This window comes from Apodemus sylvaticus, chromosome 16, assembly GCF_947179515.1.
Source record: "Apodemus sylvaticus chromosome 16, mApoSyl1.1, whole genome shotgun sequence".
NCBI classification, from domain to species: domain Eukaryota; kingdom Metazoa; phylum Chordata; class Mammalia; order Rodentia; family Muridae; genus Apodemus; species Apodemus sylvaticus.
The window spans coordinates 34,795,122-34,818,421 of NC_067487.1; the positions used below are offsets into that span (position 1 = coordinate 34,795,122).

Genomic DNA, 23,300 nt, shown 5'->3' on the forward strand with positions numbered 1-23,300 from the left:
ACCCTCCTCCAGGAGGAAGACAGTCCTGCTGCCTGGTACCTCCTAGCCCAGATAGCAACTATTGCACTTCTGCCCCTCACCAAGCAGGCAGGGACAGAGTCGGGAGGCTGACACAGCACAGTGCTGTCAATCCAGGCCATCCTGAAAGAGCATGGACCTCCTCGTGGGGCTACCATTGCAATTGCAGCCAAGGAAAGATACTTTATCTCATGAATCAGACAAGAGTGAAAATGGAGATGAACACTTCTGCTGAGAACAGATTAGCCCAACTGTAACTGGTTGAAGCTCTGAGAGCTGTCATCTCAGTAAATGGATATTTAACTCTGGGTTTCAAGGATAAGAGGTCAAGTTCATGCACTAAATAAAGCCAGCCAGCCTCCTCATCTGGGAGAGCTGCTGTGGGCCATCACACGGCAACAAGGTTACCAAACTCAGTTACATATGGTCTAAGACTCAGTCCCCAGCACTAAAATCTTAGACTTTAGGTGCTATTAAGTAAGTGCTTATGAAAGCTATAAATGATATAATTAGAATATTATTGGAATTATAAATTGAAAGTCATAACTTTAATCCCTCCTTCCAATACCTTTGCATCAGCATGTTTAGGCAAATCTAACCAGTTACTTAACAATCATAAATACTTTTCCCAATACTTATCCTAAATATATTTGTATAAATGTGGGTATTGATATCTGAAACTGAAATACATTAATGGGTCTGAAGAGATGGCTCAGTACTTAAGAGCATTGGCTGCTCTTCCAAAGGACCCAGGTTCAATTTCCAGCAGCTTACAACTGTCTGGAACTCTGGCTCCAGGGAATTCAACACCCTCACACAGACATACATGCAGCTATTCATATATGCACATAAAAATAAAATAAATAAATCATTTAAAAAGGAAAGACACTAATTAATTAATTAATTAATTAATTAATGGTTTTTTGAGACAGGGTTTCTCTGTATAGCCCTGGCTGTCCTGGAACTCACTCTGTAAACCAGGCTGGCTTTGAACTCAGAAATCTGCCTGCCTCTGCCTTTCAATGTTATTAAATGAGATCGAATAAAACAGCAAAGAAGCAATAGAAGCTTTTAGGTCCCAAAATGTTTGCCTGAAGTACAAACTGAAGACAGACTGACAAGTACTTGTAATGAAAACAAAGGTTATAGAAGAGATACCCAGACAACTACACAAAACACATATAAAAAAGTAATTCTTCACTGGGTAAACATAGCCTATCCTGATGGAAATCAGTTTAAGAAATTCTATATACATATTCACACACACACACACAATTACACACTGCTTACACACGCAGTAGGTTTCCCCAGTAATAATAATGGAGGGAAGAAATTAATTACACCTCAAGCCTTTGGGGAAGCAGCTGGTATTACTTAGCCACATGAAATCAACTCCTGAAGTTAAACATGGGTGATCACATGGTCACTGACATTCCCATAGTAGGTATTTCTGGGAGGGATGAGGAAATCAAGGGTAGGAGGAAATGCTGATTCCCATGGTCTTCTACTGGAGAATTCCTTAGGCTGACTTCCTGAAAACCTTCTCTGTTTGCCTTTCCCAGGAATGGCGGCTCTAGATAGTAAGGCATCCGGTAAAATGGGGATGCGCGCAGTGGTCTATTACATGACTACCACCATCATTGCCGTGGTGATTGGCATAGTCATTGTCATCATCATCCACCCTGGGAAGGGCACAAAGGAGAACATGTACAGAGAAGGTAAAATCGTGCAGGTGACCGCGGCAGACGCCTTCCTGGATTTGATCAGGTATGTCCTTGAAAACCCATCCCTGGGGTGCACTCTGGCTGCCTGGTTCCTCTTAAACTTTGGGAAGCCAACCGAACTCTCAAAGAGGGATTTTCCAGAACCAGCCTTGTCAGGCTTGAAATAGAAGTCGCATCTGGCCTTTCCTTGAGCAGAAGTTGATATTGCATATGTCTTCTTTGTCTTCTTTCTTTCCTTTTTTTTTTCTTTTATTGGATTTTTTTTTTTACTGAGTATATGTCTTCTGATCCCACATACATGATGTGAGAGGAAGGCGTGACTGATTTGGAGAGCCCTGCTGTAGGCTTCAAAACCCTCGGCACTAAGTTCTCTCCCCTGTGCACGTCACCCTGGAATAATTGGATAATTCTTAATGTTCTTTTCCCAAGTCTTACCATGTAAAGCTAGTTTTTAGCAAACTGTGACCCGCTCCTTAGACTCCAGTCTTAAAATGAGTACTCTGTATCATTGCCCCTTACAAACAGCAGCACACACAGCTCAGCAGGGACTTCAGTGTTCATCCGGTCACTCCTGGCTACTGCTCCTTCTTTTATACTGTTTGCAAAGGGAAGTATTGGCAGTGAAACATTGTAGTGAAACATTGAAGGATGCTCTTCAGGAGTGTATTATAAACAACTAGACACTGATTACAAATGAGTCTTACTATCACTTGCAATGGAGTTGATGATCAACAATGGAAGCCCAAGTTTGGGCCTGGCATTTCCCTTCTTTTTCTCCATACCAGCCCTTGTATCAGTCAGCACCTAGCAAGAAGCACACTACATCTTCAAAAGAAACTTTGAAAGTCACCGTGTGGTACAAAATTATTATCTCAGCACTGGATGACTCAGGCAGGAGAATCACGGGTTCGAGGTCAGCCTCAGCCAGGCTACTTAGAAAGACCCTGTCTTTAAACAGAGTCTGGGAGGCTCCAAGGTATAACGAGACAAGTAGGGACTGGTTTTGTCATCACCCCTGTCTGTGAAAGGACACAGGAAGGAAACTGTTAGCAGAGCCCAGAAGGAGCTGCAGCTATGGGAAACAGGCCTCAGGATAGCACTCTAACTGTAGTGAGAGGGAGAGCTTGTCAATCAAACTGAACCAGGGTGCTGATGGAATATGTATATGGACCTTTTATTTCTCACTGCTCTGTAAGCTTTCGCTTCTGTGGAAAACTATGAGTTGCATGGGCCATACCTAGGAACCACCACGCATCCAGCTTCAAGTCACAATTTTTGTTTTTCCTTTTGCTACTTGATTCAATGCATTCCTTACCTTAGACACAGTGAAGCGTTATGTAAGGAACAACTTTGTTACTGTTGGGGGAGTTTTGCAAATGACTGCTGTTTTCTTTGCAGGAACATGTTTCCTCCCAATCTGGTAGAAGCCTGCTTTAAACAGGTAAATGCTGTCCAGCTATCAAGTCACCTTTTAAATTTTTCTTGGGGGATTAGAAAGACAGCTCAGTCAGCTCTTCTAGAACCCCAGCTAGGTTCCCAGCACCTACATCCAGTGGCTCACAACCCCCAGGAACTTCAGCTCCAGTAGAGTTAACACTTCTGGCTTCTTCAGGCACCTGCATTCATATGCACACACACACACACTCACACACACACATACATACACACACACACACACACTTAAAATTAATAAAATGTAAAAATTCCTATTGGATGTAGCAAACCAGCAGGGCCATCTCCTTCCTCTGCAGTAAGAACTACTTCTCTGGCCAACCATATGAAAAGCACCAGGATTACCTGGGAAACTTTGGTGACGATGGTCCTTTACTTGTATTAAAAGTGGCCTAGTTGCCAGGCACAGTCATTTTTCACACAACAGCACATTGGGTTATTATTTTAAAGAGGATTAATTGGGAGGCCCTCTCTTTTTCCATTCCTTATGTTTCCATGCACAAATGCACCAAAGCAAGCCAATTCAAATATAAATAAATACATTAACGACTTGCTTTAAAGTTAGACTCTTATATTTCTGGATGTGATTTAAAAATCATTGACCTACTTATTAAAAGTCTGTGAAGAGCCTTAGGGATTCTAAAGAAGCGCCATATCAGAAAGGGATGGCATCATCGCTTATGGAATGCCTGCTGCGTGCCAAGCGCCAGCGGTATATTTAGTCCTCACATGAACATGATGAGTCTCACGGTCTTCATTTCACCCGTGAGGCAGTTCATTTATGAGAATGGGGCATTATGTAACGAGCACAAGTTCTCACAAGTAGTAAATGGCAGACCCCAAATTCAGATCCGTGTGTAACCTCTTCCTACCATCCCACATGGCCTCCCGGAAAGCAACCCGGAGACTCCACCTGGAGGCTATGGTAGAAACCAGCCCTTTCTTCATCGAATCAAGCACTGCTTGGCTCTCTACATGGTGGACACAAATACCATCTAGCGTTCGGGAGCATAGTTCATTCTAATACCCTTGATTAGTAAAGCTTTGTTTTCCAACCTATGAAAGGGAAGAACACAGCAGATTAAATTCTACTTCCCAAACACTGCTCCATGTGGTATGAAATCACCTAACCTTTCAGTTTGGGACATACAAAACATAACCAAACCCTGATCTCATCCATCACTGTGTTTTACATATGTCAGACAACATCTCCTACACACACACACACACACACACACACACAGAGAGAGAGAGAGAGAGAGAGAGAGAGAGAGATGCTGGTGTGTACCCTCAGACTAGTTGTAAAAGCTAAGCACAAGCAGACTGAACGATTCAAATACACTCCTTTTTTAAAAAGTGAAAGAAAGAAAGAGAGAGACAGGAAGGGAGGGAGGAAAAGAAAGAAAGAAAGAAAGAAAGAAAGAAAGAAAGAAAGAAAGAAAGAAAGAAAGAAAGAAAGAAAGAAAGGAAGGAAGGAAGGAAGGAAGGAAGGAAGGAAGGAAGGAAGAGAAAGAAAGGAAAAGAAAAGAAGAAAGAAAGAGAGAGAGAGAGAGAGAGAAAGAAAGAAAGAAAGAAAGAAAGAAAGAAAGAAAGAAAGAAAGAAAGAAAGAAAGAAAGAGAAAAAGACAAAAAGTAAAGTCAAGGGCAGGAAGAAAGAGAATAACAACTCCAAGGCTAGCCTGGGCTACCTTGAGCGAGTTCAAGCCTGCACTGGGTCATTTAATAAGATATTGTCTCAAAGTAGAAAGCAAAGGGCCGGTAGAATGGCTCAGCTGGCAAAGGCACTTGCGCTAAGCTTGATAACTTGAAGCCAATCCCTGCGCCCCACGAGTTGGAAGGGGAGAACATACGCTCCCGAATTGCTCTCTGACCACCCTGTGGGCACCGCGGCATGTGTCCCCACACCCACCAGATAGACACATGCAATGAAATTTTAGTTAAAAATATTTAATTTAGTTAATTAAAATCGTTACAATAATTTAAATAAATAAAATAGTTGAATAAAATACATATTTTATAATATTTAAATAAAATAACATTTGGATAATATATATCTATAAGAAGAAGAGATGTAGATACAGTCTAGGTGTAGACTGCTTAGAGAGCACATGAAAAATCCTAAGTTTAGTTCCCAGGACCACAAAAATCAAAAATGCTCAGGCAGGAGAAAAATCTAACTTTCTTTATTCAAGAACTACAATAACAATAAATAATAAATCCCTTTCAACCCAACAAAGCAGCCCAGCATCGTGGGTCTGTCTGCTCATTCGCTGGCAAGGGGTGATATGAAAAATGCTGATTTCTAGATCTGTTAGATGAGAAAAGCGCTGAGCCTCACAGACTTGCCTTTAGTTTGTATGCATTGGCAGGCCTGTGAGGGGAAGCAGATGTATTGCCCTGATCTCTCTGGTTTAGACTAGACTGCAAATAAGGTTGCAGCTTCTGAGTGGGCTCTGAACTGTGTCAAAGGTAAAGAGTAGGTGGACTAAGACAAAAGGACCAGGATTGAAAATGTGCCCCAGAGAAGCCACAGAATCCTCAAATACCCAAGGGTGAAGAGACTGAGAGTCAACTGTACTAGAATTTTATGTGTTTTTAAAATTCCCACCAATCCACAGTATTGACAGCTGTCCATGTCCTTGTTTGGAGACAGTGGTTTTCCAGTAGACCAGAAAGTCTCCTGCTCATTCTTGGTACAAAAATAGCCTAGCGCTCCATGTGTGGCCATGCCTTCCTAGATTCTAAACCCAGTCAGCACTCACACGCCATTACTCAATGATGCTTTCCAACCAATGCCAGGGTGGGAATTTTACTTTTCTGGAGCTCAAAGGGGGATAGACTTAATTTTATCCACTGCAAGTTCTCAGTACTGGCTGACTGGAACATCTATGCAGGAGCTATGGTGTGAGGGATGAGGGGTCATGGGTTAGCTTAGGAGAGAAGTGTCTTGGAGCAAGCAGGTTACCCTCACCAAGGAGCGATTAAGGATTAGTATTTATAGCATCAGGACTGACTTGAAGACTGGTCACTTGAGGATCTTCACTCCCATCCTCTGAAGTTTCCAACCAGGTCTAATCCTGAAGGCCATTGTCACTGAACACCATTAGTATACATTAATGTTATATACTTTACATTTTACATAATGGTGTTCCCTGTGGTGCCTAATGTGGTCCTTGCCACAACCTTATGAGGTAAAGTCAGTGTCTATCCTGTTATGTAGCTGTGGGATATAAAATGAAAACCGGTAGGTTATTTTTGTGCATGATCCCACTGCATGATGTCCGTAGAAGGCATGAGGACTCAAGGGGCCCTCTGAAAAATCTCATAGTCATTCTACTAAGTTTCAAAAGATGTTGAGTCTAATATCTTTAGCCAGATATCCCCTCTTTATTGTAATTTGTTATGTACTTGTGTGTGTGTGTGTGTGTGTGTGTGTGTGTTGAGAAACAGAGATTTGGCACAAATTAGATAGATCATACATAGGTAGATATATACATATTGCTATAACACTATCCTTTGAATAAAAATAACATTATCATGATAGAAAATTTGGACAGCAAGAAAGTATGATAATCACCTAATTTCTATTATGCTTCTTATTTCTAAGTTTAAAACCAGCTATGAGAAGAGAAGCTTTAAAGTGCCCATCCAGTCCAACGAAACACTTCTGGGTGCCGTGATCAACAACGTGTCAGAGGCCATGGAGACTCTGACCCGGATCCGGGAGGAGATGGTGCCCGTTCCTGGATCTGTGAATGGGGTCAATGCCCTGGGTCTAGTGGTCTTCTCCATGTGCTTTGGCTTTGTGATCGGAAACATGAAGGAGCAGGGGCAAGCGCTGAGAGACTTCTTTGATTCTCTTAACGAAGCCATCATGAGATTGGTAGCGGTGATAATGTGGTATGTATTTCAGGGTGCCCCCTAGCTGTGTGCAGGAGGCTTATTGCAGTCTGTGTCTGTTCTGTACCGAGAAAGATGCCACCAAGATGGGTACTCACAATGATCTTCCTGTGGACATCACAAGAAAGGCAGTGTATTTCTTATTCCTGGCACTGCAGAGGCCCTGAACCTAAATTTCCTTCCTTGTTTTGGAAACGCTTGACTTCAGTGCCCCATTGACCCACTTCCATGTGCTTGGTTATTTATTTACACAGTTCCTGAGCGTCTATTCTGTGATTAGAATAGAGGACCAAGCACAGTAGCCACAGCAGCAGAGAGCAGAGAAGGTCTCTACAGCTCACACGCTTCTAAGAATAAGCAAATAAATATAATATTCCTGTTAAAAGTGGTGAAATGAGAGAGAGTAGGCCATCTTGGGTGGTACAGAAAGGCTTGAGGTGACTCTTTCTGCTCAGATCAGAATGATCCCAGTAGGAGAAAAAGCAAACACAGGCCCCAGATCATTGGAATCCATCCACGTAGGGGGTGGATTCTCCCTTCTGTTTGAACCCTAAGAAAGTGTATGTTGCAGAGCTGAGGCAGCATAGAAGGCAAAAGAAGTATCGTAGACTACCAAGCCACGACTTAGGATAAAACTTCCCTTAATAAGATTCAGAGCAGGAGACAGAAGAAAAGATAAAATCCAAAGGGGAGAGGAGGGGAGTATTCACTTTGGAAAATAAACTCTCCTGGGCAGGGAGAGGGAGCCTTGCCTGGCACAGGACGAGTATAGCAGTCGCTTTTCCTTCATCCTTCATTTTTAATATCTAGGGTCTTTCTTGGCACCCGGGGCGGGAAGGCATCAGTCGCTAAGAAAAGCGTTTACTCACCAAGATGATTAAAAATATCCTTTGTCTCCAATGCCCACAAAAGCCCATAGAAATCCGTGTCTTTAGGAGTCTGCACAAGACGAATATGAACTTGGCACAAAGACAGGTCAGAATGTGGTCCCCACAGGAGCCTTCGATTGGAAAGCTCCTTTGAAATCCTGACCGGGCTGAAAGTGGACATTTATCTTCATATTATTAAAATCCCTGCACCTTTCACCTCTTCTATGAAAGGAGCCCATTCAGGCCGCTGAATGAGCCTCACATGCGGTGCTTCTAGCTATACATTTGCCTACCCACTCAACACTGAATTATGACATTTCTGAGAACAGGTACTTCTGTGATTTCCTGTCCTGCATTTTTAAAGGACCTCTGAAAGAAGCGTTGTATTTTGCTAGTTTCGGCAAGTCCCCCGCACTTCCCAGCAGACCCTTCTCCACAAGGGTGATTGGCTTCTGCCTTTGGCAGTGTGTTTTGTTGTAGCTTAGAGCACACATCACACAAAGGGATGTCGGCCTTTGAACAAGTAGGGTTAGCTCAGTATGAGCCATCTTGGGGTCAGTTGCCCATTCTCGCAGGGACTGTGAGTAGCAGCCTGTGGATAATTACTTAATTCAAATGCCTATAACCTGACTGCAGTCATACATCCACACACTTTATTAATTTTAATAGCCCTGGGTTTATTTTATGGCCATCTATTTATGGCGAGCAGCACTAGTATTTAGTTTACATAGTAACATAAAATTTCCTGTGAAGGGAAATTTACTTAAGTATGAAAGGTTACTTGAAGAAAATTAATGAGTAATATTTTAAGTGGAACATTAGCTATGGAAGAAAGCAATAAAAGTGGCCCTACAGTAGTGGTTCTCAGCCTTCCTAACGCCGAGACCCTTTAATACAGTTCCTCATGTTGTGGGGACCACCAACCATAAATTTATTTTGGTTGCTACTGTTATGCGTTGTAATGTAAATATCTGGGCTTTCTGAGAGTCTTAGGCCATCCCTGTGAACGGGCTGTTTGGCACCTAAAGGGGTCTTGACTCACACGTTGAGAGCCAGTGCCGCAGAATACGGGCGTTAAGTGTACATCTAACACATGGGCATTGCATGGTGTGGCGTGCCATGGTGTGCTGCCTGCTTTTAGCTTGGGAAGCAGGCTGTGGTGTGGAAGTGATTCTGAAAAGCGTGATATTGATAATAGTGTTTTGTTCGACGTGCTTAGCAGGGGTCAAGAGGGAATGGGAATTGCAGGCAGCTGAAGACCCAAACAGGGAGCTATGTTCAAGATAATGGCGGTGAGGAGCAAAATTCTTCTCCTTCCTAAGCTCTGAGGCAAATGGGGATAGGGTAGCGGTGTCCTAGAGCAATTTGGAGTAAAGGGAAGGCCTGATTTAGAAATAATTGGTGGAATTTTATATTTTGAATAGAAAAGAATGACATCTGTAGTTTCTACACATCTTAGCTTGGAAATCCCCTGTCTTCCCCTTTTTGTTTTGTTTTATTCTTCTTTCTCTCCTACTTGGCAATTTACATGCAACAACTTATAGGAAACGGAACTTCCAATTGAGCGTGTGTTGCTTTGCTGTAGGTACGCGCCCCTGGGCATCCTCTTCTTGATCGCAGGGAAGATTGTTGAGATGGAAGACATGGGTGTGATTGGGGGACAGCTTGCCATGTACACCGTGACAGTCATCGTCGGCCTCCTCATTCATGCGGTCATCGTCCTGCCTCTCCTCTACTTCCTGGTAACCCGGAAGAACCCCTGGGTTTTCATCGGAGGGTTGCTGCAAGCGCTCATCACAGCCCTTGGGACCTCCTCCAGGTATGTGTGTATACGCGAGGCTTTACTCCTCTAAGGAAGTGTGTCTAAGCCTTTACCTTGGATCTGGGCCTAGGGTTGGGAGTAAGTAGAGGCATTTTGTTCTGGGTTTTAAATTTCAGGAAAATTGAATTGGCTTTTTCACCTCTGATACTGATCTTACCTCTTTGGGACCTGGAAATGGCTCTCTGTAAATCCTTTTAGGGGCAAAGGGAAAGGGAAAACCTTTTCCTATCCACAGGCTTGCTGTCTTCCATTGACATTGGCCTGAGAAAAAGGGAGAAAATGATATAGCATGGGCATCTATGGGAATCATCCCAAGAAATGCTTCGGAGGAATCCAGGCACAGACGAGTGCCCAAGTGCCCCTCCCTGCGAGGGCACCGCACTACCCCTGACCTCCTAGCACTTTAGACAATGCTGACCTAGTCAGGATGTGAGAGGGGAAGGAACTGTCTGTGCCAACACAGACAAAACACAGAAGTCCCGGGGAACACTCAGCTGATGTGCCCTGTTTTGCTGTCCTCAGTTCTGCCACCCTACCCATCACTTTCAAGTGCCTGGAAGAGAACAATGGTGTGGACAAACGCATCACCAGATTTGTGCTGCCCGTGGGCGCCACCATTAACATGGATGGGACCGCCCTCTACGAGGCCTTGGCCGCCATTTTCATCGCTCAAGTGAACAACTTTGACCTGAACTTTGGACAGATTATAACAATAAGGTACAAGGGGAGGTCTCTGTTCATCATTTTCTTTAGAACTTTTTTTCCCAATGCAAGGATATGTATACTCTTCTTTTTAAGTAATTAGCCATACCACACACATACCACATACTCCTTGATTCCTTTGTTTATCAAATCAGAACTTACAAACACATCTAGCTCATTTTAAAAAATACATACAAAATATATAGTACAGATAATTTCATTTAAAAAACATTAAATTTGAAAATTTGAAAACCTATTCTCCTGGGTTAATTTTTAGGCAGTGTAAGGTGACTAACAGATCACACAAGTAAGGCTGAGAACTCAATTTTATGGAGAGTCATTTAACTGACACTTAGGATGTCCAATGAAGAGTTGTTTTCCTGTTTGCACTTTTCTCAAACTTCCTAGTTTCCTTCTGCACAGGCGGCCATCATTTCTAGCAGCTTTCCTCTTAGTCTGCAAAGACAGGCCATGTGCGCACACACAGCTAACCCTTTGCCCTTTCTTACTGCTGGAGTCGGTGCATCGAGCCAGAAAGACCAAGACCATGAACAGAAGGCTTTAAAGACTCCTAGTCCAGATCATCTGTGTCCTTCGTGTGGGCTCTGTTTAGCTAACAATAACAATATCAGAAATCAGGCTTTGGGTTTTGCCACTCTTTATTAGGAAAGTTACCTCATCCATAAAAATGTTAAAATAATATTACAATATCTTCTAGTGAGATCTAGAAATTAATATTTTGCCATTTTGTGCTCTCCCGCTCTCGCTCCCTCCTTCTCTCTCCCTTTGTCTCTCCCTCCCCTTCTTCCCTCCCTTCCCCCTCCTTCCTTCCTTTTCTTCTTCCCTTCATATTCCTGTCATATTTCACTTACACCATTCAGCATTCATCTCCTAAGACTGAGGATATTCCTCTATGTACCCACAGTAATAGAATCTCTAAAGTATTTGCAGAGTACTGTCTATCTTCAGACTTCCCCAACTGCCCCTCCCCCAAGTCTGAGGAACAGGTTTCTTGTTCTCGATGTTATACCCTATGTTCTATGATCTCTTTTCATCTCTGTCACTCATCCCACATTTTCCTGATATTTATTTAGAAATGGCTTCTATCCTGTATGCATGTATGCCATTAGGAAGGGTCATAGCTGTAGTAAACACATTAGTATAAAAGGATGAGGTTAGGTTATCATGACCAGGGATCGTGGGCTGACTGGGGATCCAGAGGCCCACAGCGGAGACTGGAGAACAGCGCCTTGGGACAGTGTAACCTATTCTTATAGGCATCTTCACATATTGGCTGAAGAGCCCTGAGTTAAGACAAAGGTTCAGGGGCTGGAGAGATGGCTCAGCAGTTAAGAGCACTAACCACTCTTGCGGAGGTCCTGAGTTCAAATCCCAGCAACCACATGGTGACCCACAATCATCTATAAGGAGATTTGATGCCCTCTTCTGGTGTGTCTGAACACAGCTACAGTGTACTTATATATAATAATAAACAAATCTTTCTTTCCTTCTTTCTTTTTTTTTGGATTTGGTTTTGTCGAGACAGGGTTTCTCTGTGTAGCCCTGGCTGTCCTGGAACTCACTCTGTAGACCAGGCTGGCTTCAAACTCAGAAATCCTCCTGCCACTGCCTCCCAGAGTGCTGGGATTACAGGCGTGTGCCACCACCACCCGGCTAAATAAATCTTTAAAAAAAAAAGACAAAGGTTCAACTGCTTGTGAGCTCATAATGAAAATGGTATCAGTGACCTAAACAAGACCTAAACAAGGTACAAATCCACTCCCTTCATAAAGCCTTCAGGGCTGGTTGGCCTTCCACAATATAAGGGACAAAGGCTGCAGCTGCAAAGTTTCTAGATATTCCCTTCACCCAAATGATCTATGGTGGCTTTTCAGAGGTTAGCCAATCACTTCCCATCTGTGTCTTACCAGCAAGAATCTAGTCTGTGCTCCAAAGGAGGCTGGGAAGTGTAGTTCCTATTCCAGGTGGCCATACCAACTAGCCATTCTACTGCTGTAGCATGGAAGGATTAGAAGAATCCTAAGTGTTTTACCCTTAGCAGACTCACTGCTTTATTAATATTGCTGCAGCCTTGCCAATGCTTTATTATTCCTGAGGAGACATTTTCACACTCTCACATCACCCTATCAAATAAATCTTAGACACTTAACATATATGTAAACCGGGTCCATATTGATCTCTCTCTCTCCCTCCCTCCCTCCCTCCCTCCCTCCCTCCCTCTCTCTCTCCCTCTCTCTCTTTCTGTCTCTCTCTCTCCCTCTCTCTTCCCCTTTCTCTCTCTTTCTCTCTCTCTCTCTCTCTCACACACACACACACACAATTATAACACTACAGGATTTTGTTCATAAATCATTCTGCTTTTGAATTAATAAACTTAACTTTGCAGCCACATCAATCATAGAACTCCAGTCTCTTAAATAAGGCAATTATTAGAAATAAGTTGTCACTCTAATTCTACAGCCCTTCAAAGCTCAGGTTCACCTCTAAGTTCCATTGCAGTGCTGGGGTGACTCCAGGTTCTCACGACTGTTAGGCAAATGCTCTACCACAGAGTCTCTCTTTCTCTCTCTCTCTCTCTCTCTCTCTCTCTCTCTCTCTCTCACACACACACACACACACACACCCCTCTGTTGCTGGGTATACCTACAAAATGATTTTAAGGACATGGAAAAGAATGTAGCCACCAGTTTCTTCACTTTAAAAATGTTCACAAAATAAAGCCCACTTTACTGTGGGCCACCACACCATTGTGACCATCAAACGAGGCAAAGCATGCTCAGCGTATTAGCTGATGCATAATTAAAAAGTGCACGATTGCCAGGCGGTAGTGGCACATGCTGTAATCCCAGCACTCTGGGAAGCAGAGGCAGGCAGATTTCTGAGTTCGAGGCTAGCCTGGTCTACAGAGTGAGTTCCAGGACAGCCAGGGCTGTACAGAGAAACCCTGTCTTTAAAAAAAAAAAAATGCATGATCAATTTTAATTAGTCTGACCATTAACCCAGTGAATTGTTTGTTTGTTTGTTTATGTATTTATTTATTTCCATTCTTCTAAGGCAGGTCCTCCACTCAAGCATGGGTACATGAGTCTTGCGAGGTACTCTCCACTAAGGAGACATTTGTAAACTTTTCTGTTTTGGTCCTCTGTCAACAGTATAACAGCCACGGCCGCAAGCATCGGGGCAGCCGGGATTCCTCAGGCCGGTCTGGTCACCATGGTCATCGTGCTGACATCTGTGGGCCTGCCCACGGATGACATCACACTCATCATTGCAGTGGACTGGTTTCTGTGAGTATTTAGGGGACTGTGTGCTGGCACACAGATCCCACCCGCAAGCCTATCCCCCTCCAGGACCCCCACACTTCTAGAATGATATCAGCTTAGTGGGCTTGCAGAAGAACTGAATGGAAGACACGCAGGCTTGAAATGGGATCATCCTTATCACCAGACCCCCCCAGTCCTCACCTAGAGTCCCAGCCTAACAGACAAACTCCCTTCTCTCTCAGGCGGCAGGCTGGCCACATCTGGCTGCTCTCCCTCCCACTCCATAAAGCCGCTCACTGTCTGCAAAGCTGACATAAGTCCGCCAGGCTCTCTCTGGGTTGCACAACACATCCTCAGCAGCTGGAGCTGCAGAGCCCACGTGCCCGCTCAGGCCCTTCCTCCCTGTCCTTCCCATTCCAGTGAGATAATGCAGGGCAGATGTGTATGTCTGAGACCCAGGAGGTGAGGGATAGCTGTGCAGACAGTGGGAAGCGAGCTCTCATTATCAAGTGAAATTGCTTTGGGGCTCTGAGGAAAATCCCAAGAAATGCACCCTCCACGTCCTCAGACCCCACCACATAGGGCCGTTCTTCAAGCCTTCGTTCCTCACCCATCCAAGGACATTGTCTGTCCCTTGTCTGTCATAAATTCCCTTCTACTGGGGAAAAAAATTGTTTAAGGGAGGCTCAAAGAGAGGCCCCAGGAGGACACATTGGATGCCGGAGTCCATGCGTGATGACGTCACTAGAGCAGTCCACGTGCGATGACGTCACTAGAGCTAGGACGAGTCCCTCGGTGCGCAACAAGGCTAGGAGACAGAGCTCATCCAGGATACTTGGACAGTAGTCAGCCTACCTGAGCACCCTAGTTTCCACCTCCCTAAAAATGGAAAGGCCCATGTTTTCTGCCTCCTGCTGACACTACAGGGATTACACTGTAGGGATTACATTGCTATAGGCATGGTCTGGCTCCGGGCATCAATTGACAGAAACCTGTGTAGGCCTGACTGTCCTTGAACTCAACTCGGTAGACCAGGCTGGCCTCTAACTCACAGAGATTTGCTTGCCTCAGCCTCCCAAGTGCTGGGGATTAAATGTCATGCCACAATGCCTGACATTTTCTTTTCTTTTTCTAAAGTTAGAATAATGATTCATTAAATGTTGACATAAATAACAATTTTTGTGAAAGATAATCACTCCTAAACAAAAAGTTTTGTGAAAGGATATTGCTGGATTACATTGTGTGAGTCTCCAAAATGTCTCGGTTAATATCAGACAGTTACAATTACCCTAGTTTCTCCTGTATCCAGTGTGTTATGATGTAATATATCCTGGAGCCTATGCAATACCACAGATTCCTGAGAAAACATGAGCAAAGGGAACTAGTGAGCCCATAGTATTAGTATAAAAATGTTTTTTAATCCCAGGACACTTCTCCAAGGAGACTCTGTACCTTGCTATGAGACCCATTAGTACAATGGAAGATGAATGAAAGAAAGAGAAAATGTTAAATAAACCCAGGAAAGAGGACTGGGGAAATGACTCAGTTGGTATGATTGCTTGCTGTGTACATGAGAGCTTGAGTTACATCCTCAGTACAGTGCCCATGTAAAAAGGAGCAGGGCGCAATGACACACACAGTCTACAGCGCTGGCACTGGAAAGGCAGAGATAAGAGGACCTTTGGGGATGGCTAGCAAGCCAATCTAGCTAAATCTCCAGGTTTAGTGAGACACCTTATTTTAAAACATAAGGTAGAGAATAATTAAAGACCACGCATATGCATGCATGTGTGCATGTACATGCACACATAGGCACGCACACACACACGGGGGAGGGGGGTCCTCACTCGTCGCCTTCTGTTTATAGCCAAACTAAATAGCTGGAAACTAATCACCTACTTGTGATTAGTTGTAGGTGTTGTGTGTCCAAGTATGAAGTCATTCCATTGGAGGGATACACTACCCAGAACTTAGATAATTCTAAAACCTTCTCCAGCCAATTCACAATAGATGTTGGGATCTGGTGGTTTTCATGGGACCCTCTCTTTTCCTTCCTTCCTGACTCTCCTTGCAGGGACCGCCTCCGAACCACCACCAACGTGCTGGGTGACTCCCTCGGAGCGGGGATTGTTGAGCACTTGTCCCGACATGAACTCAAGAACCGAGATGTTGAAATGGGGAACTCGGTGATTGAGGAGAACGAAATGAAAAAGCCGTATCAGCTGATTGCCCAGGACAATGAACCAGAGAAACCCGTGGCAGACAGTGAAACCAAGATGTAGACTGACAGAGAAGTGCTTTCTTAAGCACCAAAGTGTTGGGAACTGTTCTACAATGTATCCATCTCCCTGGGCTCACTCTCCCAGTGAGCTCCTCTTTCCTCCCTACTCTGATAGGATTGGAAAATGTCCAAAAACAGAGGAGGGCTCTGCAGCAGCCAAAACATATTGGTTTTAGCCTACATTTGAGAATTTTAAATCATTTCATATTATTCTTACCAAGTAAGTTACTACAATCAAACACGGTTTTGATATTACAAATTGAGATGGCAAACAATCCCGTGTGATTGTTTTATAAGTAAAAGCCTTACAAAAAAAAAGTTTTAAAATCAAACTTTCAAGATCTAAAAATCCTTCAGAACACAACTGAGTTTTAATCTTAAAACATTACAACTTGATGAGCAGTTATCAGTTACCCGTCTGGTAGCTGAGAGGTTTTTCCCCTTTTCTTCTGACTCCTGTCCTGACTTTATCTGCATTGGGGCAATCCCCACATGCACACAGCACAGCTGTGAGGAGGAGCAGAGAGTGAGGCTCCCAAATGGTCCAGAGTGAGCCTTGTCTCACCCCTTGGCCTCAGTGTTCTCAGCAGAAAATGAGTGACTCCTAGATACGATAGGCCTCTCTAGCCCAGATTTCTGCAACATCAGGAAGGACCCTGCCCCAGTATAACATGAGGATCTCAGACAGGACACCTCATGGGAGTGGTCATTTCACTCTAGGGGCAGGCTGTGTGTGGCTCTCTAGATCCTGGGTCCAAAATGTTGGTTCTATAAGTAGTCAGGTGGGAGGCCATCCCAAGAGGCCATCCCCTCGGCCTATTGTTCTGTTTGGTTTTCCAATACTAGAAGCCCTCCCTTCATGGGTACTCTTTCCAAACCCAAGGGAAGACAGCCTCCCGCCACATCTTCAACTGACATTAGATAAAGAGAAAACGAGCCAGTGCGCTCGTGGTCTTACTGTGGAACACTAAAGAGTGGAGGAAGAATAGAGTGTGGCCAGCAGTACAAAAGAGAGGATTCTTTTTAAGATCAGGAAAAGTTGGTTTTCTTTAAAGACTAAAATGGAGAGATACATCTCGGCATTTTTTTCTGTTAGCCTAAACACTTGGTCTCCAGTTCCTAACCAGTCCCCAGAGAAACAACATATAATACCACTTCTTTCTTATCTCACAGCCAACGCTATCTCTGGGACAGATCCAAAGCTGAGTGGAGGGTCTCATTTTGAAAAAAAAAGTTGTTTTTTATTTGTTTTGTTTTTACTATTTTAACCAGAAGTTCTTAGGATGACAAAACAACAAACTTCTTTGTATAGAGTTGTCTCTTGACAAATCATTCAAAACTCTCATCTAGAGTGGAGTTTGCTTGTTTATGTCCCTACCAAAAAACAAAACAAAACAAAACAACAACAACAAAAAAAAACAGTTGAATCAGCATGAAAATAACATCACTAAGGATGGAAGAAAAGACAGCAGGGGAATTCCTTTTAGACAAGGCAGCTCCCAGGTTTAAAAGAGATTATTTTAGGAATAGCCAGTCAAAGATACTCAGTGGGAGCCACCTGACAGTACCAGGTGTGTTAGACTTTCGGACCGAAAATAATGAATGGACATGATTATGCTAACAGACTGAGCATCTAGAATCGATTCTCCCTGTCTACAATTAGAGATATTTTCTAGCGATCCTGAGCATGACATGCATATAAAGGTTAACACTAGGCTACGGTGCAGTAATCATTTAATGGCAAGCTCTATTTGGGAAATACACTACAGAAGTTAGTTCATCTATGTGCCAGTCATTTTCCCACACTAGTAGAACAAACCTTAATCACGACAAATTAATGCTGTTTACCCAGTGTGATATTTTTTTTATACTAACCATTTCTTACGGAACCAGGTCCTCTAGGGTGATCCTTTCGCCCGTCCATCACAGGCTCTGCATGTGTGTGTGGACCCACTGTGGACTGGGAAACATCACTGTGTAGATGTATTTTCAATAAAGAAAAATAGTTTTACATGAATGCATTTGTATGTTGTTGTTCTTTTCCCCGTTGACGGAAATACAGCAGTGAGCTCAAGGAGTGTTAGAGAAAGATGCCTATCTGGACAGTAAAATCTTGGACAGCAGAATCAGCTGAGGCAATGTGTAACGACAGGTTCATTCTCCTAAAACAGGAGGTCAAACGGAGGAGAAGATGAGGGACTCATGGTGCTACAACACTTGTACTTTGTTGCCCAGGTTAGATTCTGATTTTTCAGATAAAAGGGATCATTTCTGTGTTGGGACTAGAAAAACAGAACTCTACGGTGGGGCTCTTTCAAACAGTGATTTCCTGTATAACCTTCAAATTAAATAGCTTTATCTCTGTGATTGCTGCTGCCACTTAGAAAGAGAATGGGATTAGGTCCCAAAAGGCATTTCCAAAGCAGCCCCGGTTACTAATAACCTCTTATGGAAGACTATTCTCCTTCAAGCTTCTTAATAAAGAATTGGTGAGCAAAGCACAAAACCAGCTTGAAGTTCTAGCTGTATAGCCTTTAATCTCGCTGGCCTCCAGCAGGGGGCAGTCACCTACAGACACTTTTCTGAACAGCCAGCAGAGCCAAGGCCATCTATGGAAAGACTTCAGTGGAATAACTCACGCTTGATATTATAAAGTTTAGCACATTTTCATTTTTCTTAATTTTCATCAGCTTCCCTATAGGATATTAAGAGGTTTGCTTTATAAAATCACTGTATTTGAATCTTTTTCTAAGGCATAGATGATATTCACATAGCCAATCTGGGAGTAGGAAGGAGATGGCTCAAAACCAAAAGAACAAAACCCCCTTATCAATAAGACATCGATATCTGCAAGCCTGCTGAATATTCTAGACGTAGGAAAGCGTTCTGGGAAGCACAGAGAAAGTCAACCTGCCAGAAAGTAGGTCCCCGACCAATGTCTCTTCCCTCTGCAACCTAAGTGGAGTCGGTCTGTGAAGGCCACAGAGCCATCTTAAGAAACTGGCTCCTGTGAGACTGGACAGGGCCATTGTGTCTGAGGAACAGCCGATCTCAATCTCAGTCCCAGTGTGACCAGAGTGAGAAGGAAATAGGGAGAGAGCCCCACACGGGTGCTCATAAATCTGTTCACAACAGAACTGTGAAAAAGAAAATTCAGGCTACTATTTATAATTGCCAGAGGCTGGAAAGAACCCAGGTATCCCTCAACAGAAGAGTGGATGCAAAAAATGTGGTATATCTACACAATGGAGTACTATTCAGCCATTAGAAACAATGAATTCATGAAATTCTTAGGCAAATGGATGGAGCTAGAGAACATCATACTAAGTGAGGTAACCCAGACTCAAAAGATGAATCATGGTATGCACCCACTAATAAGTGGATATTAACCTAGAAAACTGGAATACCCCAAGCATAATCCACACATCAAATGAGATACAAGAAGAAAGGAGGAGTGGCCCCTTGTTCTGGAAAGACTCAGTGAAGCAGTATCCAGCAAAACTAGAACGGGGAAGTGGGAAGGGGTGGGTGGGAGGACAGGGGGAGAGAAGGGGGCTTATGGGACTTTCGGGGAGTGGGGGGCTAGAAGGGGGGAGATCATTTGAAATGTAAATAAAAAATATATCGAATAAAAAAAGAAAATTCAGGCTAACATTTTCTACTGTTACTAAGCAAATACATTAGTTTTTTGTTTGTTTTTAGTTGTTTGGTGTTTGTTTTGTTGTTCTCTCTCTCTGTCTATCTCTGTCTCTCTCTGTCTCTCTCTGTCTCTCTCTCTCTCTCTCTCTCTCTCTCTCTCACACACACACACACACACACACACACACACACACATATTTTAAGTTTCTAGGCCCTCAGAAGTTAAGGACCTCCTTTTCCTGTATTCAATCTGTCACTCCCACAAGGCAACAGGCACCCTTGCTAAGAGGGGGTGAGGGGAGTGGGGGAGACTCTAGCACCCCGTTGTTTGTTTGGGTAGAGTCTGAAGGGAGCTTGGAAGGTTTGTTTCTCCATAGAGGGGAGCTTTGTGGGGAAAACCCCGATGGGGCCCCAGAACACAGGGCCTCTTTCCGGGCAGCCTGCAGGGCACTTGACCCAAAGCTGCTGTCAGTCATGAGGCCTCTGTGTTACTAGGCTGTATTTCTACGGCTTCCACCCGGGTGGTCCCAGATCTGGATCAACAATGCCTAGCTCTGTGTGGCCTCTTCTTCTTCGGGGCCAGGGCAGCTGAGTGCCACGGCTGGGGTACACTGAATGAATAAGTCCACAAAAAGAGAATGGGGAGGGAAGGGAACGGGTGAGTTGTGTCCTAAGAAGCGATGAGAACATCCACTGTACCTATCAGGGGGAGCCCAGCCGGGACCCCGGGACCACCCTGGATGATTCTCTGGCTTGCTGCCTGAGAAGCCACCTGAGCTACGCCTAATTCTAAAGTGCAGTAGCAAGAGGGTTTAATCTGTAAAAGCCATCCAATGGCTTAGAATTCCTGAAGGATCTCCTTTCTGTCACCTTACCTATGCAAAGTCTATCGGAATGGCTTCAGTTGCCTTGTGGTCAGCTTTTCTCTCCCATCACCTCTCCAAGATCCTTGTCAACCTGCAGGTCACCACCCCTTTTGGGGGGTCAAACGACCTTTTCACAGGGGTTGCCTACGACTATCAGAAAACACAGATATTGCCATTTCTGACAGTAACAACATGACAGCTATAAAGTAACAACAAAAATAACTTTATGACTGGCGGTCACCACAACACTAGGGGGTGGCATCATTAGGAATTAGAATCACTCTAGACTATAAAGCCTACAGACCAGAGAGGACTCTCATTCTCCCATACTTTCTCAGACACATTCGCACTCTGAAGACAATATGTCAACACCTTCCAACCATAGGACAGAGCCAACCAGCCCACAAAGCTGCTACCCCAGCCTTCGGTTTTAGAACATTCATCTTTCACTAAATTCTAACTCTATAAGTAGGGCTGTCAGATAAAATATAGCATGCCATTAAACTTGAAATTTAGGAAAGGAACAAATATGGTCTTAGTGTAAGTGTTGAATAAATAATAAAGTGAGTATGAGTACTGGGTAGTCTATTATTTGATAATTTGGGAAGCCCACATACAAGTGAAATGAAAAATAGAAAATAATTCCTATTTGCCTTAGTACAGTGGACACAATATGGGAAGAGTCTGTGTTGGGGGAGGGGGTCTTCGTTACAACCACTTCAATTTTTAATTGCTAAGTGAAAGCAAGCCAAAACATTCTTTAAAACTCCCACATCTAGAATTTCCTACAGTTTATTTGTCCTGGTGATATTATCACTGATTATGTCCTTGTAAATCTTGTGGCCACCGTTTAAAAGCCTGGTGAATCACGTCTGAGGCTCCACACAACTGTCTCAAATAAATAAAATGGTGTTTAGCTTACTGTGCTTGAAGTACTTTAGAGCTGACGTCTGCTTTTCCACCGTCTCCTTCTCCCCTTCTCTCCCCATGCCCTCTCGCCCCTACTCCACAGACAACATTCTCTGTAACCCATTACAATACAGAAATGCCGCCGGCATTGTTTTCATGAGATGACCCACCTCCCCCTTACTTGAGGGCGCCTTTTAGAAAAGTACCTATATGCCTGTCCTGTTGCCCTGTTCAAACCTGAGCATTGTCCAGGAGCTGTAAAGAAGGAAATGGGGTATTTTTTAAATCTTTTCCAGACTCTGAATGGCAGTCATCCACAGAAGCCCCTACAGGTAAGCCAGGTCTGATGGCTGGGGAAGCAGGGTCCAACTGGGACAGCGGAAGGAGCACTGTCTCCCACCGAAGTGATGGTGGGTCTGCAGCCGGTTTCAAGACCGCAGGAAGTCTACTGGAAAATGTCTTCAGGTGGCAACTGAGGAGAGCTTTCTCTAACTGTGTAAGTTTGGGGAAATCGTAAAGTCCTGAAAGTGCCCAGCCAGGAGCTTGGAGATATAGCCTTTGTTATTGCAAGAGAAAATAAGGACCATTCAAGGGTCAGCTCAGTTTAGAGCCTTGAGCTGGTCAAGTAGCTGTCTTCTGTCAGGAAACCTGAAAACTATCACCATTGCATTGAAACTACGGAATCCCGATGGCAGCTTGTCTTCAAGTCTAGAACTATGTACCAAACAGACAGAAAGGACAGCTATCCTAAGGGAAATATCACAGGCCTGGCAGTCTATGCCTGGGGTGATATTTTGGCAGGTTGAGGCCAAAGTATCACAAGTTTGAAGCCAGTTAAGAACTACCTAAGGAGATCATGTCTCAACCCGAGGGAGAGATGGGTGGAGAAAGAAAGAAATGTATCCTGAAACTTAAAGTCCTTCAGCTTCAGAAATGTTGTTTAAACCGAAAATCTGGGCACAGTTGGTTAGTCTATACCATAATATACCTGACTTCTCAATCAGCTTGCAAAAGCCGCCGGACTTTACCGTACATTAGAAGGGACATTCATAAAGTGAGCGTTAGATAACTGGCACCTTACAAAGGTCAACTTCTTTATCTCAGATTTATATACTTATTCCTTTTACAGGGGTGGAAATGAAATAAATGGAGTAAATAATACATTATTTATATGCATGTGTGCTCATCAAATTCTCAGCTCAGCTCTTAACACTCCGGACGATTCTCGAAGTGTTTGTAACGAACTAGGCTAATAAACGTAGAAGAGGCTTCGCGGTGACACCGAACGAGGAGCGGTGCTAGACTCCGTGAGTCCACAGATGTGATGGAAGGAAGCTCATGGGAAGCTGCAAAAACTTCTGTCTTCTGGGAGGGAGGCTGTGGGGAGGAGTCCCGGTCACCCCTGGAAACCAGACTCTCCAAAATCTGCCAGAGCTCTTCTGGAGGGGCCCAGGCGCTGCACCGGGGCAAACCCGACTCCCCTGCCAGTGTCTGCGAGGGAGGCTTTTGTCAGTGCTGGCGCTCTCAGCAGCCCTGCGCTGCATGGTGGTTTTGTGAAGCGCATAATTCGACACTCCGGGGAGACCACCCAGCTTGCTCTCTCAGAGTCTCCCAGAGAACAAAACTGTCCCTCTGTGTGCCGGTGACCTCCCCCTCTGCCGGCCCCCCTTCCCACTGCTGTCCCTCCCAGCCAAGTGGAAATGGAAAAGCCAGTCAAGTCTTCTCTGGTGGGAACCAGGAGATTTGATAGTAAAGCAGCCCAGAGAGGAGGCCGCCCTGAGCCTGGAATACTGCTGCCACCCTGTGGCAAGGGCCGGCCGGCCCAGAGCAGCCC

The 23,300-nt window shown here is 44.2% G+C and overlaps 1 protein-coding gene across 1 annotated transcript in view; it reads left to right on the plus strand.

Annotated features, from left to right (window-relative positions):
- Slc1a3 (solute carrier family 1 member 3) overlaps positions 1 to 18,069 on the plus strand; it is a 75,095-nt gene extending 57,026 nt beyond the window's left edge. The window contains exons 4-10 of the mRNA XM_052159404.1: positions 1,581 to 1,785; positions 3,141 to 3,183; positions 6,802 to 7,094; positions 9,549 to 9,782; positions 10,308 to 10,502; positions 13,661 to 13,795; positions 15,846 to 18,069. Coding sequence (XP_052015364.1) covers positions 1,581 to 1,785; positions 3,141 to 3,183; positions 6,802 to 7,094; positions 9,549 to 9,782; positions 10,308 to 10,502; positions 13,661 to 13,795; positions 15,846 to 16,053 — 1,313 coding nt within the window. The 3' untranslated portion in view covers positions 16,054 to 18,069. The remainder of the gene's footprint in view (positions 1 to 1,580; positions 1,786 to 3,140; positions 3,184 to 6,801; positions 7,095 to 9,548; positions 9,783 to 10,307; positions 10,503 to 13,660; positions 13,796 to 15,845) is intronic.
- The last annotated feature ends 5,231 nt before the right edge of the window (positions 18,070 to 23,300 follow it).